At 47.7% G+C, this 20,636-nt stretch overlaps 1 protein-coding gene across 1 annotated transcript in view; it reads left to right on the forward strand.

The window, feature by feature from the left end:
* The window catches only part of PLXND1 (plexin D1), a 201,455-nt gene that overhangs the window by 138,689 nt on the left and 42,130 nt on the right, over positions 1-20,636 (forward strand). The window contains exons 14-21 of the mRNA XM_072598409.1: positions 2,205-2,304; positions 4,473-4,612; positions 5,908-6,075; positions 7,451-7,541; positions 8,357-8,620; positions 10,635-10,784; positions 18,853-18,967; positions 20,283-20,390. Coding sequence (XP_072454510.1) covers positions 2,205-2,304; positions 4,473-4,612; positions 5,908-6,075; positions 7,451-7,541; positions 8,357-8,620; positions 10,635-10,784; positions 18,853-18,967; positions 20,283-20,390 — 1,136 coding nt within the window. The remainder of the gene's footprint in view (positions 1-2,204; positions 2,305-4,472; positions 4,613-5,907; positions 6,076-7,450; positions 7,542-8,356; positions 8,621-10,634; positions 10,785-18,852; positions 18,968-20,282; positions 20,391-20,636) is intronic.

Raw genomic sequence — 20,636 nt, forward strand, 5'->3', positions numbered from 1 at the left:
TACTTAACTTTTGAGTCCTTTGTCAAGAGGAGGGTATACTCTTGGGACCTGTATGTTCTCAGTTCCTCCAAGGTGTCACAATCAAGGGAGAGGAGTTTACTCCTCTCCTGGTCTTTGCTCTGATCTGTGAGCAACAAACTTTTCTGCCCAGGATCTTCAAGTAGGATTCCCTCTCCACAACTGCTTCCAGCTCTACCACACCAGTGCTCCTCCTCACCCTCAGGGCTGAGATCCAGATCCACTGCTTGGTTCCCCCCGAGTCTTTAGGCTAAGTGCTCTGCTGCCACAGCAACTGCTGTCTCTCTGGGTCTGGGCTGGACCCTGCTCCTTTCTCACCCAGGTGAAAGAGCTTTCTCACTGATCTTTGAAGCCATCTATGGCATTGGTGGGTTGAGAAATCTGGGAACCATAGCTGCTGCCTATGATTCCACACCCTGAAGCCTACTTCAGTCCTGTCTGTGCCTTCTGGCCAAGGCTGGCCTGTGCTCTGTGACCTGCGCTCTGCTCCAAGCCCAGTGCAGTAGACCATTCCTGTCAGCCTTCTAGGCTGCCTTGGGCTGGAAATCTCTTTCACTCTGTTGTTTTGTGACTTCTACTACTCCAGATTTTGTTTAGAGTCATTTTTTACAGGTATTTTATTGGGTATGGAGGAGGTAGACCTAGAGCAGGTCTGTCCTTCTACTCCACCATCTTGGCTTCACCCTCCCCCTGCCTCCTTTCTCATCTTTGAAAATCCTAGGGCGGTAGAGCTGGGAAGAAATTTGGGACCACTTGATCCAGCCCCATCATTTCACAGATGATGAAACTCAGGACCAGAAGGGAAAAATAACTATTCCAGAATCACACAGCCAATTGTTGTCAAAGCTAGGCAGGGAGCCCAGGCTTCCTGAATCCTGGGGCAATGCTCACTCTGTCACAGCATGCTGTGGCTGACTTGGGTGACCCCTACAGTGGCTCAGTTAGGAGTTCCAGCTCTGTTCTTGACCTGGGAAAATCCAACAGGTATTTATTTATTAAATACTTACCATGGGCCCAGACTTGTGTCCAGAATCTAAAGGGTAGGAGTGGGGAGAAGACAAGAGATGCCTAAGGGAGGTGGCATGTGATAGGGGAAGTTACTAGCTCTGGAGTCAGAGGCCTCTGATGCTTAATACTTGTATGACCTTGGATAAGTCACTTAACATCCCCAGTTCTCAGTTTCCTCATCTGTAAAATGAGAATGTTGGAGTAGCTGTCACCTCCCAGTTCTGGATCTCTAATCCTAAGATGGTTCATGCTTTCAAGAAATATAGTCTAACTGGGGTCAGCATTACAGGATGCAGTCAGCCCGATGAGGCAAAGAACCTGGGTCAAATCTTGGCCCAAATGCTTTTTACCTTGAACAAATCACTTCTTTCTCTGGGTCTCAGTTTCAGCCTAGGTTTCCTTGAAGACCCCTTCCAAATGCCCATCCTACATTCTCATCTCTGAGGTGGATACATGAAACGGTCAGAAAACAATCTAGGATGGCCATGCAGTGAAAGGTCTGGTGTGAGCAGGTCAGAGACAAGTGGGATTAGTCAGGGATTGGGTGACCAAGGGAGACTTCGGGTCAAAGTGCCATTGGAGCTAGGTCTTATTGGTAGGGTAGCATTTGGATGGAAGAAGACATTCCAGGTAAGACAGTGGAGCTTGAGCGAGAACATAGACTAGGTGAGGAATGAGCAGGATGTGTATGGGGGTGGGGGTGGGGCGGCTGGGGTGGGGGGATGGGAACAGGAAGACTGGCCCTTCTGTAGCCCTTGGTGCTATCTTTGCAGCAACTGGACTTGGCTTAAGAGGATAAAGCATGTGTCTCTTCCTGCCCAAAGACTATAATCCAGAGTCAAGCTCTGGGGATGGGAGTCAGGATTGGGGAGAGTTGGCCTGTGTGCCTCAGTGACAAGGAGCAGACTCATTCGTGACATTTTGTGCAGCCACATGGTGCACGTTGTTATTGTCATTCCCCCCTGTCATGTTTGTGGCCATCTCATCTGGTCCCATTGGTGGCACCTGGGAGCCTAGGGACCCCACACCACCCTCTCCTCTTCAGTTTTCCACAGGGGGAGCAAGTGGAATTGAGAGAAAATCATTCAGCTCCTACATCATCTTCTCCCCTTGGGCTGATCGGGTTCCCCAAGAGAACGGCTTCCTACCCCTCTTTATCAGCTTCTTTTTTTCATCAGGATCGTTTGCTGGACTGGCCCATCACCGAGCCCCTTTTCTGATGTCGTATCTGTTAATGTGAGCAAGGAGGGGAAGTCAAGGGAGCGCTATTCTTACGTGGTAAGGCTCTTTCTGGATGATTCAGTGCCCATTCCACAAGGTCCTGCGATGCATTGTCACTGACTGAGTTGTTCTGAGAAAGGGAGAAGGAAAGAAACATTTCTTAAGTACCTATTATGTGCCAGGCAAATATTATCTCATTTGAAAATGAGACCACCCTAGATGGTAGGATAAGGGGATGGGGAAGGCATTTCCTTTCTCTTTCCTGGCTTGTTGGTTTAACCCCATGACTCTTAACCATTTATCTCTATTAGTAAATTGGATGCCAATGAGACTGTGTGGTCCACAGCTTAAAATATTTCAATAGCTCCAAGATTCCAACAAATTAAACATTTTTTCAGTGTCAGAATGGCGCAGTGAAAAGAATGCTGAATTTGAAGTCCAAGGTCTTGAGTGTGAATCTCATCTTGACCCCCTTATTATCATCAGGCAGGTCACTTAGCCTCCATGGGTATGAGTTTCTCATCTGTTAAGTGAGGTATTTGGACCATTTGACCTCTAAGGTCCCACCACTGACTAGATCCATGATCCTAAGGGCCTCTTATGTGAATGATGCTGTGATAGGCATGGGAGATGCAAAGGCAGCACATGGAGAGGGAACTAGACCCAGAGCCAGGAAGAGCTGGGATCAGGTTCTGTCTCTGATACAAAATGACTATGTGACTCTAAGCAAGTCACTTAACCCTATTTGCCTCAGTTTCCTTCACTAATTCATGTCCATGAACCTCTCTGTAAGATGAGCATTGGACCCAAGCAGTTCTAAATCTATGATCCTATGATAAAATGAAAAAATAGACCCTGCTTTTAGGAATCTTATATTCTAAAGGTAGAGTGTGGAGGCGGGATTCATCAGGTAAACAGATGAGTAAAACATGAGATCCTTTGAGGATAGAGGGAGCCTTAACAATCATGGTGGAGAGGGCACCACAAGTGAGCTGTGGCAGGAGTGTAGCTACTGATTCTACCAATGAAGGTGGTGACCCTGTCACAAACTAGGACCTGGTCTTGGATAATGGTTGTAGCCAAGACATTCATGACCCTGAGACCTGCCCAATGTCAAGGGTAAGAAGAGATCTTATAGTGCCTGTCCTGGTGGGAGCTCCAGGTCTCATCACAGAGCCATGGGTCAGTAGCAGGAAACCATTACAGAAGAAGGCAAGAGTAGGCACATGCCCATTGTGTGCTACTAGAACATGGCTCTGACCTGACTACCACAGAGGAGAGAACTCTCTGTGATCTGATGCCAGGGGTGTGGGGCAGACATTCAGGAGTCAGCAAGGGGAAGTGGGGCAAGGAGAGCTGAGTGGGTTGAAGAAGTCAGGGAAGGCTTCACTTGAGGAATCCTTGCTTCTAAAAGACGGTGGAGGCAAAGAAAAACAAACCAAAAACTGGAGAAAGGAGGACTGGGGATTGTTCTCATATCAGCTGAGAAATTGGCAAGAGACATAACTGAGTCTAGTGGCTGAGAATATTTCTGTCCTCTTTCTCTTCTCCTCTCTCCTCTCCTCTCCCTCCCTCCCCTTTCCTCCCATCTCCTCCCCTCCTGTCCATTTCTTTTCTCTTCCTTCCCCTCTCTTCTTCTTTCTCTTCTCCTCTTTTCCTCCCTTTCCTTCCTCTCCCCTCCCCTCTTCTTTCTCCTGTTTTTCTCTTCTTTCTCTTCTCTTTCCTCCCTTCTCCGTTCCTTTCCTTCTCTCCCCTTTCCTTTCCTCTTTCTTCTTCCCTCTCCTTTCTTTCTCTCCTGTGCTTACTTTCTTCTCCTCTCTCCTTTTCTTTCCTACTCCCCTTCTTTTCTTTCCCCCACTGTTCTTTTCTCTTTCTTACTCTCTGTTTTTGTCTCCCTGCTTCCCTATCCATGTTTCTTTCTTTCCTTCTATATTTCTCTCTTGTTCTGTCTTCCTTGCTTAACTCCTCTGTTTTTTTCACATTGCTTTTCTTTCTCTTTCATGCTTGTTCTCTTCCCCTTCTCTCCTCTCTTTTACTCCTCCTTCTCTTTCTCTCTCCCCTCCCTCCTTCTCTTCCCTTTCCTTCCTTCTTCCTCTTTCTTACTCTCTCCACCATTCTTTCTTTTTGCCCCCTGCTTTTCTCTTTACATTCTTTGTCCTCTTCTCTTCCTTCCCCATCCCTCATTCTTCCTGTTCTTTCTTGTTTTCTTCCTTCCTCCTCATTAGCTCCCAGTTGTCTACTCCATGGAGCCAGATGTTGGTCCAAAGGCTGGAGGCACCAGAGTGACTATCCGAGGGAGTGACCTCGGAGTGGGATCCGAACTCCATGTCCTGGTCAATGACACCAAGCAGTGTTTAAATCTTGTGTAAGCCATGGATCCAAGGTGGGTTGGACTGGGTGGGGACAAGTTAGTACCTGAGTAACCTCAGGGTCAGCTTCTCCCTTCACACCGGATATGAATCTCCTTGTAAGCCATTGGATGGAATGCTCCTTGGAGCAGATTTGAGCCCAGGGCTCCTTTGGGGACTTTTCCAAGGAGGGAGTTTTAGTAAACAAACTATGCCATAAGCTAGATCTCCAGCCACTGGGGTACAGCCTATACGGAATTAATGGTGGGGACCTTCTGGACTTCCAAGCCATGAGAACTTTTCCTGAAGGGAAAAGCTCTCTGTCCCTGGGGCATGCTTCCTGAGCTGGAGAAGCCTGACTGAATATACAAAGTGCTTCGAGATCCTCTCCAGTCTTTCAGTCGTTAACTCGGTCATTTCAGTAAACTTACATTAAGCTCCTGCTGTGTGCATTGCATTGTGCCAAGCATTCCTTTACTTGTCCCCAATGGCCTTCAGTTCATCCCCAAGTCTTCACTGAACCCCTCTCACATTCCAGGCCTTGTGCTTTGTGTGTATAGGAGACAAAAAAAGAAAACACCATGCTTGCCCTCAAGAAGCTTATAGTCTAGAAGCTGAGATAAGCTTCTCTACTTCTTCTACATTACTAAGTACACATCAGAGCACTGTGTTAGGCACTTAGGGAGAAAAGATCAGAGGAGAGGAGGAGCATTGTAGGCTGAGGTAATCTGGGAAGGCTTCATAGAAGAAGAGAAGGAATGCAAACTGGGTAGGATTTGGATGAGTGAAAGAAGAGGGGAGGTTGTGAACAAAGGTGCAGAGATGGAAATGAGAACGTGCTGGAAGTTGGGGAGGAAATTAGCCTGAATCAAAGAAGAGAGAAGGGAGGATCAGGCTGGCTAGATAAGACAGGGCCAGATTGTGGAGAGTCTCAAATGCCAGGAAGAGGCGGTTGGCTTTGATATAGTCGGCATTGGACCAATATGGAGAGTCTCAAACATGGAATTTACATTACCAAAAGGGCGATTTTAGTTTGGTAGCATTATGGGCAAGGTGGCTCAGTGGGAGAGGGTCATGGCAGGGATTTGAGCTTTAGGATCCCAGGTATGAGATGATGGGGTCTAAGATTCAGAGCAAGAAGGAGAGGAGGGGGGTCCTGTTGCTTTTCTAGAGGTGCCCCAAACATGGCGCCCTTTTCACCCCCAACTCAGCAGCTTTCCCTAGGCTGGATCAGGTTGGCCCCTGGGACCCAGTAGGGAAAAGGTGCTGGTCAGTAGCCCCCCACTCAGAAATCCAGACCTCCCTCCCACAGGCGCACAGACAGTACTATAACCTGCACCATGCCAAGAGGAGAGCTGCTTGCTACCGTCCGTGTCTGCGTGCGCTTTGAGCACAAATCCTGCATTAGCAGCAACATCACCTTTGACTACATGAGGGACCCTGTCATCGCAGCCATCCGTCCCAGAAAGAGCCCAGTCAGGTGAGCCCCCGCCCCAGCCTTTCCATCCCACTACTGTCTCTACCCCTAGCCCCATCCATTTCATTTTTATCCTTCCAGCATAAATTTGCATGACATAATTACTAGCTCTGATCTCATAAGATGCCATGTCAAAGAATCAGTGTGGCTGAGTAGCATTAAAATTCAGCGGTGCCAACACCCCCAACAAATGTTTAAGCCAGTCACCTTAATCCTGTTTCTTATGGAGAGAGAAGGGGGGGGGCTGGGAAAGCCTTGGCTGAAGGAGTAGTGCAGCCCCCCTGAAGCCAAGAGACCTGGATCTCACTCTAGCTCTGCGACCCTTTCTATGTAGCTGGGCACCCCTCTGAGAATGCAAGTGGTGAGGTTGGGGTTGAGAGAGGAGATTTCATCAGCAGGAATCCTCTGAAGTAAAGTTTATGAAGGAGACAGAGACAGAGGGAGGGAGAAAAGGAGATGGAGACAGAGAGACAGAGGGAGGGAAAGAGAGAGATGATCAGTGACAGAGAGATGGAGGGAAAGAGAGAGACAATCAGGGACAGAGAGACAGAGGGAGGGAGAGAGAGACAGTCAGGGACAGAGAGACAGAAAGAGATGGAGAGACAGAGGGAGGGAGGAAGAGAGAGACAGAGGGAATGAGAGAAAAATATGGAGATGGACAGACAGAGGGAGGGAAGGAGGAAGAGAGAGGTAGAGAGAGAGAGAGAGAGAAAGAGACAGAGTAGGTGTGGAAGAGAATTAGATCAGTGATATAAAAGTTCCTGCACACAGAAAGCCTAATGATCATTGCAATGGCTTGGGCGAGAGGCCTCCATCCCCCTGCTGGGATGGACAGCAGCATTGATGTTGTGGGATAGGGAAAGGCATGGGCAGGACTGCCTTGGGACCTTGTTTCTTTCTCCTCTCTCCTGCACACCTGACTTAAGCCCCAGATCAGCATATGTGATCATAGATTTAGAGCTGGAAAGAACCTCAGACATCATGGTCTAACACTCTAATTTTACAGATCAGGAAACTGGGGTAGAGGTTAAGTGACTTACCCAGGGTTGCCCTAAGTATCTGAGGCCAGATTCAGATTTAGTTTTTTCTGACTCTAAATTCAGCAATCTAACCAAAGAGAAGTTAAGTGACTTACCCAGGATAATATGGCTAAGTATGTGTCAGAGATAGTATTTGTAGCCAGGTCTTTCTGACTTGAAATGCAATACCCTGTCAATTTGGCAGTATTGTCCTTCCCTCTAAATCGGGAGGCCACCATAATTCCCTCCCCGGCCCACCTCCCCCCATCACTGTCCCCTCTGTCCCTCTCCTCCCCACTACTGCACTGTCCCGGTCTGGACATCCCCCATCTGTCAAACCCTGCTCTCTCTTGGCTCAGTGGAGGGAGGACCATCACGGTGGAGGGCAGTCGCTTCGACATGATACAGAATGTGTCCATGATGGTGAATCATATTGGCAAGGATCAGACGGTGAGTCTAAAAGACCAGGAGGTGGGAGATAGTGGAGGTGGGTTAGGGCATGGATGGCAGAACAGAGGGGTCTGGGCAGAAATAAGATGAGAATGGGGGAGACCATGGGCAGGGAGACTGAGCCATAGATAGCAGGAGCACAAAGCGATGGAGCTGGGAGGGGGAGAGAAAGGACAGATGGAGAGTGAGTTCTTCTCATCAAGGAGGAAGTGTGAGAAAAGCCGGGCGGTTTTCAGTGTGGGCTGAGTAAAGATGACTCCATCCTCCTCCTCTGGGTGGGGGATGGTGTCCCAGAGAGGGGAGGTGAAGCCCTGGGAGACAGATGGGTGTGATTAATGTCCTCAGCTGGCATCCACCTTGCCCAGCCCAAAGACATCATGGCCTCTTTCCCGCCCTGTGTCCGATTCAGGGCAGCCAAGGCTACAGACCTTAGTGCCAAGAGCCTCAGCTGACCCAGACCCTCTCCTCTTCCCCTTGGTCTCTCCCATTCTTTTTGTCTCTATTTTTATTATCTGCCTCTATGTTCCTTTTTGTCTGTCTTTGCCACTGTCTTTCTATGTCTCTGACTTGGTGTCACTCTTTTTATCTTTGTATCTCTCTCTGTCTTTCTGTCTCTCTGTCTTCATCTCTGTGTCTATCCTTGTGTCTGTATCTCAGTCTCTGCCTTTTTCTGTCTCTCCATCTTGACGTCTCTCTCTGTCCTTGCCCCTATCTGTCTTTCTCTACCTCTGTGTGTCTCCCAATCGCTGTCCATATCTCTCCCTTTCTCTCTCTATCCCCACCAAAGTACTGATCTGTTTCTCTTTCTCCTTCAGATCTGTAAGGTTCTTAATTCCACTCTAATCACCTGCCCCTCCCCTGGCGCCACAGCCAACAAGTCAGCCCCCGTGAACTTTTTCATCAATGGGCAACCGTACGAGGATGAGCAGGTGGCCATGGAAGACCCTGGAGAGCCAAAGAATATGCTTCCCAGTAGCAGATTCAGCTTGGAGTATCTGCCTGATCCCCAGTTCTCCACTGCCAAGAGGGAGAAGTGGATTAAACACCATCCAGGGGAGCCTCTCACTCTTGTCATCCATGTGAGCAGTAGTGTGACCCATAGGGAGGGGAAGGGAGAGGAGTCTATTAGTGGTAACAGGAAAGAAGGGGAGGGTGCTGGGGCAGAAAGAGCCCTGAATTCAGATTCAAAGGAAACTCTCTCTGACTCTCACTTTTCTAACTGTGAAGTTGGTCAAATCATTTCCTTCTTAGACTTCAGTCTCTCTTCCAGTGCTTGGACACTCAACAACAGGGATGGCCATGCTCTCTTATTTGGCCCTCTTAGAGAAGAGATGGCATAGATTTGTCCTCTGACCAGCCTGGGGTTAGAGTCGAAGGTCAGGCTGCGGTTGGGGTAAGGGTCACCGTGTAACCCTCGGAGACAGTCTCAGGAAGCAACCAGACCCAGGCATCCCCTGTAGGTTGAGGGCTCCTTCTGGGGTGCCATGGCTGCCCCAGCACCCTTACAATACACAGACCTTCACAGACACCCCACCCAGGGGCAGAAACAGATTCAATGTGGGAACTGTCCCCTGGCAAATGCGGTGCCCACATTGGCCCCAGCTGGCTGGTGTAGAAAAGCCAAGGAATTCTACAAGACCACATGAGGGGGAGAGATCAGAGGGGATGGAATTAGTCCTAACAGGGCAGCCAGAGCTCCCTGTTGCTGCTGCCAGCCCCCACCCTGGTTATTTCTCAGATAACCCAAGGTCCAGCAGGCTGCATTCTTGGTTCTTCACCATAAAGGGAGGGTTGGGGGTATTGTTTCTCTGTTTTATCCCACCTGGCCAAGAGGTAAAAACAGGACAAAGTCTAAGAGAAGGGAAGCAGGCAGGTAGACAGGCCTCAGAGGAGCAGAGGGGTGGGGAGCAGGCCTCTAAGTGGGTTTGGAGAAACACTGAAAGCTCTCAGATTGACCCAGGGGCTAGACCCTGGCCCACAGGGGGCTTAGAGATAAAGGCCTGATGGAGCCTAAGACTCAGTAGAATCTTAGGATTCTAGATCTAGGGCAACAACGAACTGAGAAGGCCATGTAGTCCAACCTCCCTCATTTTACAGATGAGGGAACTGAGGCCCAGAGAGGCTAAGGGACTAAGTGAATGACACACAGTAAGTTTCATGGGCAGGATCTGAACTCAGATCTTCTAACTCTAGAGGCAGCGTGTGCTTTCTCCTGCTTCTCAAGTCAGGAGATACCTGGCTTGTAGGGCCAGCCCTGCCCCTAATTAGCAAGAACCTTGGAAAAGTCACCTTAAGTCCTTTGGGTCTCAGTTGTCCCATCTATAGAATGGGTGTAATAACCCCTCTCATCCTGGAAAGCAGGGATTGAACAAGGTGAAGTCTCCCTCACTCCCAAGGGTGACTTACTTCCTCTCATAGACCTCATTTACCCTTTTTGTAAAATTAAGGGATTGGACTAAGAGATCTCTAAACTCCCTACCTTATCTGTGATCCTATGATTTTTAAGGTCCCTTATAGCACCAACAGAAAGAGCACAATATGGTAGATGGAGAGATGACTCTGGAGCCAGGAAGATACATTCAGGTCCTACCTGAAACACATCCTGAGTTGTGTGATCCTGGGCAAGTCTCTAGGCCAGGGGTCAGCAAACTCTGACCCACTGGACCACACCCAGCCCCTGCCTAGTTTTGTAGCTGGCGAGCTAAAGATGATTTATCCATCTTTAAAGTTTTATTGTATTTATTTAATAAAAATTTATTTAGGATTTATTATTGCATTTAAACATGTAAAAAGCTCATATTGGAGAGTTCCCAATACCAATGAATGTTCAATTCTTATATCCTGTTCTGACAGCTCTAAATATGATGAGCCTGTGACTGGCTGTCGTCTAATCCTGTGATGCTTTGTCTCTAGCCTCCTTCCCAACACAGTTATTTGTCAATGTTTGTGACTCACCTCCCTCTCCATCTCCCCTCTTCCCCTCTCTTTCCTCCTCTCTCTTCCCTTTCTCCTTCTCTCCCTTTCTATTTCTCTCCTTCTCTGCTCTCCCCTCTGTTCTCTTCTCTCCCCTCTCTTCCTCCTTCCTTAAATCAGAAAGAGCAGGACAGCCTGGGTCTGGAGTGTCACGAGTACCAAGTGAAGATTGGCCAGACTTCCTGTGAGATCCAGATCGTTTCAGACAGAGTTATTCACTGCTCAGTCAACGAGTCCCTGAGCACTTCGGAGGGGCACCTGCCCATCACGGTGAGGCCCTTGACCTAGGAGAGGAATGGGAGATTGGGATACTCAGATCACCTTTGCTGGGGCTTGGGTTGTGAGGTTAATGCCTGCCCACCAACAGTAGGGACAGGACGAGTGTCCCATCATCATCCTGGAGCTCTTCATGAGGAGCCCTGCCCCCAACCCAGGGTCCCCAGTATTAGTCAGTTTTTACCAATGTGGAGAATCAGTGTTTCTTCACCCTGAGCACAGATGTCTGGGTTTCCCCTCCCTATAGTCCCTCATGCCAGTTCCTCAGTGCTTTCCATCAGGTGCCATGAGATCTCATTGGGAACAGGGCCTAAGGGACTTTCTTCCTCATTGATTCACTCTGTGACCTTGAAAGGGTATTTTAAAGCTCTGTGCCTCGGTTGCCTTATTTGTACAAAGGAGGGCATGTGGCTTAATGGAAAGAACAGTGGATTTGAGGTCATAAGATCTGGGTTAAAATCATACAGTTAGGTGATACAATGGATAGAGAACTGAATGGTGAGTCAAGAAGACTGAGTTCAAATCCTGCCTCAGATACTAGCTGTGAGACCCTGGGCAAGTCACTTAACCTCTCTCAGATGCAGTATTCTCATCTGTAAAATGGGAATAATGATAGCACCTGCTGAACAGTGTGAGGATGCAATGCGATAGTACGTAAAGTCCTTTTTGAACCTTGTGATTATTTGATAGCTATGTGAATTCAAACATCATCTCTCTCTCTGGGACTCACGATCTTCATAGTTAAGAGAAAAAGGTTGGGTTAGGTCATCTTTAATGCCCCGTACAGCTCTAATCCTACAATCTACCTCATACACTTCATTAGGATCAAGAAAAATCATGGTTTTAGAATGGGAAGGGAATTTTAGAGGCCAATCTATTCCAAACACCTCATTTTGTAGATGAGGATACGGAGTCCCCAGAGTGGAAGGTGACTTACTTGGCCAAAATTTACCTGTAATGAATTGAAAATGAATTTTCCACCATCATTACTGTGTCATAAGGAGATGTTAACTAAGCACCTATTGTAGGCAAGGGCAACTGGTTGGCACCCCAGGAATCAGGAGGACCTGAGTTCAAATATGTCCTCAGACACTTACTGGCTATGTGACCCTGGGCAAGTCACATAACCCTCATCTGTAAAATGAGCTAGAGAAGGAAATGGCAAACCACTCCATCGTCCTTGCCAAGAAAACCCCAAAAAAGGGTCACAAAGAGTCAGACACAGACTGAAACATTTACAACACTGTACGCAAGGTACTGTGCTAAGCACTGGAAACACAAAGACAAAAACGGAAAAACAATGCCTGTCCTGGGGAGATTACTTTCTACTGGGGAGAGTCAACATGTGCACAGCTATATCCAAGGTCATTTCAGGAGGGAAAGCGTTACTAGTGACTGGGGCAGATCAGGGAAGGCTTCACAAACTTCATATCACCTGAGCTGAGCCCAGAAGGGAAGATGAGGATTCTTTGAGGCAGAGACAAGGAGCCAAGGCATTATGGGATGTAAGACATGGCTTGGGGGAACACCAGGTCATTCGATGTGGTTGGAATGGAGGGGAAGTGAGAGGGAGTGATGACATGCCATAAAGCAGGACAGGTAAATGGGAGCCAGACCGTGGAGTGCTTAAAATGTCAGGCTGAGAAGATTTTCAGGAGAGAGCTATGAAAGTTTTTGTGTAGGGCAGTGATACAGTCAGACCCGTGGCCTTAGGAAGAAAGTGATTTCAGCAGCTGTGCAGACAATTGATTGGAGAAAGGAGCTCCTAGAAGGAGGGAGACCCATTAGGAGGCTATTATAATAGTCCAGACAAGAGGCGATGAGAGCTTGAACTGGCATGTGAGTGGGATGAAGGAAGCAGATGTGAGAGGTAGCTGAGGATCAAGGGGACTCAGAGACTAATTGGTCCTGGAGTGTGGGTAGAGAGCGTTGGGCCAAGGATAATAGGGAGGCTGAGGACCTGGGGACTGGGGAGATGGTGGGATTTTGGACAGAAGAAGGAAGAGAATTGATTTCCTTTGGGGCACATTTGTTTGAGAGGCTGATGGGAAATCCAAGTAGTGATGGCTAGCAGGTAATTTGGTAGCATTTAGGAGAGGAGGGCTGGATGTATAGGTTGGAGAATCATCTGAATAAAGATAGCTGGCAGAGTGGATGTGGGTGAGATCACCAAGCACTATAGTATAAAACCAACTGCCCATGACTTTGTTTATTGAAACATTTTGATAACTGCCTCCCAACATAACTGATGGTCTCTGGAATCCTATTTGTTTTATTTGGCATGTTAAAAAAAACATTCTGAGAAAGCTCTATTGGACTTGCCAAAAAAATCTTTGATAGAGAGGCCTTTTGAGGGTTGGGAATGGGGGTGTCACTCATGGTTAAGAGTTAGTAGGTTGATAACTGACTAGTGAGGGAGTCTGAGGAGTGGTCAGATGGCTTGGGAGAGGACGGACAGGCCAGGAAACCCATGGCAAGCACGTTAGAGTTTCCAAATCATTTTAGGCTCATTATTTCATCAGCCCTTCACCACAGCACTGTAAGGTGGGTAGAGCAGGTGGTCATACCCCCATTTTACAGATGTGGGAAACTGAGGCTCAGAGGAATTAAATCATATAATTCATTAGACAGTGACAACAAAGTTGAGCCTAGTACCCTGGTCTCCCGGTTCCAAGCCTGGCAATCCTTCCTCGAAAGCTTGGTTTAGAGAAGGTAGAAAGACATGATAGTGAATGACAAGCAAGTTACTTTATTATTGGGAAAGCCTTTGACCTTGAGAAACAGAGCACCATGGAGCTGAACTTGGAATCAAGAAGACTAATGCTCAAGTCCTGCCTCCAGTGCTCCTCTGCACCTTGGGCAAGTCTCTTAATTGCTCTAAGTCTCAGTTTCTTGATCTGTAAAATGGGAATAATTGTAGCATTTCACAGGGTTATTGGGAAAAATCAAATGAGATAACATAGCTCAAGCATTTCGCAAACTATGTACTATATAAATCAGGGTTATTATTGTTGTTCTAGCTCCCTGGTTGGGGGTCTCAGGGCAGGAGTCGATGTCAGACCTCAAGCCACCCAGGTTTTCTGCATGCTGGGCCCTGTTCACACTCCCAGGGCCAACATCCAAGAGTTCCCCTTCCTACTGATCTGCCCACTGGGGAGGATGGGCTGCCTGGCTGGAAGAGGAGGACCCTGTGTAGGGGAAGATGGGAAGTAGAATCTTAGAGGTGCCCTTCTGTACTTTCCCCTCACTTTTCCTCCGAAGTACAGCTCTGAGATCCCACTGTAGTGCACAGCATGACTCCCAGTCTTAGCTTCTGCACTGTCTCCTACACTGGGGCCAGAGCCAAGAGCCAGTTGGAGCCAGGCACCAGTTCCTAGGTAGCAGCTGAAGATGCCTGGGTGTGGGCAGGTGTGTGTAGGTGTGCGGGTGCTTATGGAGCCCTTACTGCCAAGGGAGAGATGCCCTGGATGCATCTCAAACATCTCAGTGCCTCAGCATGTCCAAAAGAAAATTCACTCTCTTTTCCTACTCCCCACCCCTCTCCCATACTTTCCTATCTCTGGAAATGGGGAGAGCAGACACAATCCCTCTCCCCCAGGTCCTTCTCCTTCCTCTTGACAGTGGTCAGAGTGAAGTTCAGTACCACCAACCAGCCAGGAGCAGGGGTTCAGAAAGGATCCAAGCAGCTAGAGGCTGTCCCCTTCCTCACCAAGCCCTGGGCCACTGGCCTTACTATGGTAGTGAACAGAAAAAAATCACTCCCTTCTCTGTAACATTTCAAAGATGCAAACACTTTCTATACAGCCTTCTGACGTAATATAAGCACTGTTCTTAGAGAATCAGGGAGGAGAGAGTGCTGAGCTCAGTCAGAGAGCCCTGGGTTCAAATCCTGCCTTAGACACTTTTCTGTTAGCTTGTTTCCTCATCTGTAGAATGGAGATAATGATTGCGCCCAATCCCACAGAGTTGTTGTGAGGCTCAGATTAAAGTGTGTGTGTGTGTGTGTGTGTGTGTGTGTGTGTGTGAGTGTGTGTGTGTGTGTGTGTGTACACAAACAGTATTTCATTTGAGCCTATATTGGTTTCTAACACACACATATTTAAGTATATCTCACTTTGGAAACCTTCACGCTCTGTAAACGTCAGCTCTTATTGTTCTAGCATCTGAACAGGGGATGTGACTGAAATCTGAGTGAGACGTGACTTTTCCCAGGATGTCTGGTTCGTAGTGGCTTAGCATGGTGACTAGCACATAGTAGGCAGTTAATAAATGTTTATTGATTGATTGGTTGGTTGATTGAACTGAGTCCTGAATGCAGCTCCCCTGACACTCTGAAAGTGTTCTTTCTACTTTAAGAGAAAAAATAAAATCTGGCCCATGTCCCCAAGAAGTTAATGGCCCATTCAGAGAGTGTGGTAGAAAGGATTCTGGACTGGGAAGTCAGGAGACCTGGGTTCTCAACCCAGTTCTGTTCCTAACTGACCCAGAGATTTTGGCATGGGTTTCCTCATCTGTTAAATGAAAGAGTTGGATTGAATGACCCTTCTTTAAATAATTAGTGAACAGTGCAAAGCTTGATTATGCTAAGTGCCACCAGATGAATAGTGCTTGGGATAACTGGTGTGGGCATCCAGCAAGACAGAGTTCAGTGAAAGCTGGAGAGTCAGGGAGGCTGGTGAAGAAGGCACAGCTTGAGAAAGAAAGTAGGAGCCTTCAGGAATTGGGGGAATGGGCTCCTACCTGTGATTGGCCAGCCCAAGTCTCTCCGGCCCTCCCAAATCAATTTGCTTCTTGGAGACAGAAACAAGATGAGGCATTTCTGTGGAGCTTTCCTGTTCCTAAGGGAGCCTGGGGAATAGTGTGGTCCTAGCAGGAGAGTGAAAGAGTGGATCATGTTTCTCTGGAAAGCTTCCCCAGCCAGTCAGAGAGAGGGAGTTGCTTCAGTTAGGTAGGCAGAACTCTTGACTTGAAGGCTTGGCTTCAACTGCCAGATTTGGCATCCCTCGTCTATCCCCACAACCTTTCCAAAGGCCAGAAGCCCCTCTCCAGAGCTGGAGGTCCGTGGCTCTTCGAGCCCCGGGCTATAAGTGACAAAGGAAGCACCAGCCAATGTTGGCAGAGGGAGTTTTGTCACCAGGCAATCCCTCTGACAAGGAAACCATGGCTAAATCCCTCCAAAAGAGGGAGAGCAGATTTAGATTCAAGAGGACTTAAATTGGAATCTCACCTCTGGTGCTTCTGACGCAGACCCACAGTCTCATGTGCAACCTCTAGGTGCGTTGGTTTCCCCCCAAGGACTTTCTTTTCTTATTCAGACAAGGAGGGGTTCAGAGCTGAGCCATTGAGACAGTTACAGTTTCAAAATGTGGCCATCGTTTCATGAGAATCAGCCCAACCCCCAGGACCCCCAAACCCCTCTAGCCATCTTGTACACAGGCAGGCATCACCTGTCCCAGCCTGGCCCTAGAAACACTAAGTTTCTAGGCCCTAAGTAAATGGAACTTCTGAATCACGAGCACCAAGGATCCACACCCAAATGCCCTTTCTCTCTGACACACAAAATTCACTCCAAAGGTTGCCCTTCTTTCCTTATACTCGATTTTCCAGGACTCAACCACACTCAAAAAGTCAACAGATCCACGTTGTGTTCTCTCCCTGTTACACCCTGTTGTTTCACTCAGTAGCCTCTCTATGCTCTCTGTCCCAAACACACCTCGGATCTGGATCTCACCACCTGAACACACACTCAAGCACCAGCGTCAGGGGAACTCTAGGTGGTGAGTCTTTAAAGAACCTGGGAATACACGTATGCTTGTTAGGTAGAGAGCCAACAAAAGCTATTAATCACTTCTGAGGAGCTGGGTGTATGTTCAGCTCTGGGGGATACAAGACAAAAATTAAACAGTCACTGCCCTGGGGAGTTTACAGTGTAACGGGGGAAACAACGTGTACACCGTGCATGCCTGTAGAGACACAGCTTCTTCTCCAAGCAGTCGGTACTGCTTTCCTCAAAGATCTTCACCCTTAATGGTGACCTTGAAACAAGTCATTTCTCTCTGGGCCACAGTTTCTTCATCTATAAAATTAAGTTGACTTGCCTGATTTTTGAAACTCCTTCCAGCTCTATCCACTATGATTGAGTCACCCCTGTGGGGAGGGACAACATTGACTGGAAAGTGCCTAACCTAGAACCTTGTATACATGAGGAACTTAATCGCTGCTGACAGAATGCTGGACATGGAACTTTTGGGAGCACCGGTTAAATGAGAGGAATTCTATCCTTTCGGAAGCTAGGGATGCCGAATCATTACCAAAGGGCCTTGTATGACAAGTCAGCCAGGAGGAAGGTGGAGGAAGCGAGGATCAGCATTTTTGGAGCCCCTGTTGTATGCTGTGGCTCTTTCTGTCTGTCCCTGTTTCTCCAGTGAGAGCTTGAATACTTCATGTGGGAAGCAGTGAGTTGTGGGCAACTGCACTGGCCTTGAGGGGGAGACGGAGGAGGAGACAGGGCCCCTGCCCTCAGCGGGCCTATGGTCTGGTTTGGGGGACAAAACTGAAACATATGAAGCAGTGAGAATAAGGTTCAGTATTGAGAGAGAGGAAAGATCCCTGGAGTTTGGGGGGTATTCTGGGAAGGCTGCCAGGAAGGAAAAGAAAAATAATTAATAATAGCTAACTTTTAGATAATACTTCAAGACCTGCAAGTACTTTACATCACTTGATGACCACAACAACCCTGGGTGCTGTTATCCTCCTCATTTTACAGATGAGGAAACTAAGGCAGAGGTTAAGTGACTCACCCAGGGACTTACAGCTAAGTAAATGTCTGGGGCTAGATTTGAATTCGGGACTTTCTGACTCCAATCTCATGTCACACAACTGCCTGCAGTACAAAATGGAAAAGAACAGTATATTTGAAATGAGGAGAAATGGGTTCAAATCTTTTCTTGGTCACTTGCTATCTGGGTAAACTTCAGCAAGAAATTGTAACCTTTTTGTGTATGCCTCAATTTGACCATCTGCAAAATGGAGAGGCACTGCGATGTAAAGAGATGACCTTGGAGGTGGAAAAAGTTGGGTGCCAGACCTGGTTCTGGCCTATGCTGGCTGTCACGACAGCTCTCTTGAGATGGTGGGTCATGCCCAATGGAACCAAGCCCCATGAACCACACTCTCCATCTCCAGATAGACGCAGAGCCAACCGGAAGTATGTTCCTATCTCAGACGTGGCTAATGCAGGAGTTTTGTTTTGCTAGACTATGTATATTTGTAGCAGGTTCTATTTTCTTGCTTTCTTAATGGGAAAAGGAAAGGAAGGAAGGAGGGGGAGATTTCAGATCCAAAATAAAATAAAATAATTTTTTTAAAGAGCCTGTAGATTGCAAAGTAGGAGCTTCTCATCCTACCTTGGTAGTCCCCTAGACTGACAAAGTCAGGAGGCTAGACCAAATTCTGTACTCACCCCGCCCCCAAATCACTGCCTTGCCTACTTCAGATATTTGCTGTGAGTATCAAAGAGTTCAAGGAGGCAGAGTACTTTGTTAAGGCCTGCAGAGTGTCAGCTACCATGGTGGATTTGGTAGGATTTGGCTGGGTGTAGAGAGGAGGGACAGTATCTCAGTATGTGGAAGGAGGTCTGGATGGGAAGTCAGGAGGCCACAGTTTGAGCCCTGTCTGCTCCTCACGTTATGTGTCTTCAGTCAAACCATCCCTCCCCTCTAGACCTCCTCTAGAACATGAAGGGGTTCATATCCTAGTCTGTGAACTTTTTAAAAAAATTTTGCTAATTGTATTACAAGATAATTAATTTCCTTTGTAATCCTAGGTATTTTTATGCATTTAGAAATATTATTCTGAAAAAGTGTCTCCTAGGCCTCCTGCCCCTTGGGGCCCAGTCTAAAGCTGGATTCCTCCACCTTAAGGATTCTGTGCCTGAGCATTGTGTCAGAGACCCACATCCCGTAGGCAGGCTTCCCACCTGGGCCTAATGCTATCCAGCCCCTCCCCATCCCCCTGCCCTCTGCTGTGGCCTTCTCACATTTTCCTTCCTCCCTATGCTCAGATCCAGGTTGGGAATTTCAACCAGACCATCGCCACACTGCAGCTAGGTGGCAGCGAGACAGCCATCACCGTCTCTGTGGTCATCTGTAGCATCTTGCTCCTCCTGTCCATCGTGGGTAAGAAGGGAGGGGGGCCCTAGGACCCCAGGTCTGCCCTCCCTCCTCAGGTGCACACTCAGACTTGACCATATCATGCTGAGGAGGGGATCAGCACTGGGCAGATTGGGACCCCCACTATCCCTCCCTGCTGCCTGCTGACCCACACAACCCTCTCCCCAACTCACCCCTGCCTCATCTCAAGCCATTGTAGGATTCCAAGCAGTTACAACATGTGGTTGGATGGGTAGCTTGGGTTTGGAGGGTAGAAGACTTGGGATGCCAGGCAAAGGACTTTTGACTTTTTTCTGGAGGCAATAGGGAGCCAGTGATGGTTCATGAGCAGAAAAGTTCATGGTGAAACAGTGTCCTAAGAAAAGTTAATTTTGTGGGAGTGTATGAGGTATTCTATACAGAATATTAATTTATCACTCAATTAGCAAACATTTATTGAAGGCCTCCTTTGTATAAGGAGAAAGGTAAGAACCGATACCTAATTCTCAGGAAGTGTTGCTTGACCTAATAGCCTTCATTTCCTAGAATGAATGGCAGGATTCATTAGTGCTGCTAAGTGGATGTCTGCTCCCACAGGAATTAACCTTTACACCACGAAGTGCTAGTTACTTAGCCCCCAAATACTGCTTCAATCTCATCTTCACCTGTCCCTAAGAAAGCTTCAGTTTTAACCTCACTTGACCCTTACTGATGTCTCATTTCTTGTCCCCCTCCCCCTGCTCTTTTTGTGTTTTTGTCTTTCTTTGTATCCCAGCATTTAGCACCGTGCCTAGCACATGGTGAAGGATTAATAAATGCTTTTTGATTAAGACATAGTTTTCCTTAAATATTCTAAAATTTCCTCCCTTTTGCCAAAAAAAAAAAAAAACCATGCTATCTACCCTCAGGGAACCTAGTCATACTGAGGAGACTCCATGCACACACACAATACATGGATACATATTCATGCACACACGCAAACACATACGTGCATGCATGGGCACACACATGGAGAGAAGTAATCACACTGGGCAGTGTGTGTGCATTAAGAGCCAAGTGAATGATCCAGCTAATATGAACCATGAAAGTAGAGATCAGCCTGGGCTGGGGTAACCATAGAAGGCTTGAGCGGGACTTACAAGAAGGGGTAAGAATGAGATGGTGATGAGGATTTTAATATGCCCAGCTTGTGTGTGGGAAAAGGAATTCCCCCATCCCATGCCTAAGCCCTGGAGACAGATGCGACTTGTTAGCTAAGGGTCTCATGCCCATGCAAAGGCTCACAGGGCAAACAGCCGGGGACTTCTGGCTGACCCCAGTCCTTCTTCCTCCCTTCCCCCAGGGCTGTTTGTTTTCTGTACCAAGAGCCGCAGAGCTGAGCGATACTGGCAGAAAACCTTACTACAGATGGAAGAAATGGAGTCCCAGATCCGTGAAGAAATCCGCAAAGGTGATGGAGACTTAGCAGGGGAAGTCCCTGGGTCAGGGGGACCCCAGGCAGGGTGGAGTGGAAAGAGACCTAAGTTCTAGATAGACCCTGCCCCACACTGTCTATAGGACCTTAGATGAGTCACCTCATCCTTAAATGGATGGAGTCAGACTGGATAATCACTCAAGTCCTTTTCAGGTCTATAGTTCCAGAAGATATGAGAAACTGGTAATAGTATAACAGGTAGCCTCATGCCCAAGAGCTGAC

Source organism: Notamacropus eugenii, chromosome 3, assembly GCF_028372415.1.
Source record: "Notamacropus eugenii isolate mMacEug1 chromosome 3, mMacEug1.pri_v2, whole genome shotgun sequence".
NCBI classification, from domain to species: domain Eukaryota; kingdom Metazoa; phylum Chordata; class Mammalia; order Diprotodontia; family Macropodidae; genus Notamacropus; species Notamacropus eugenii.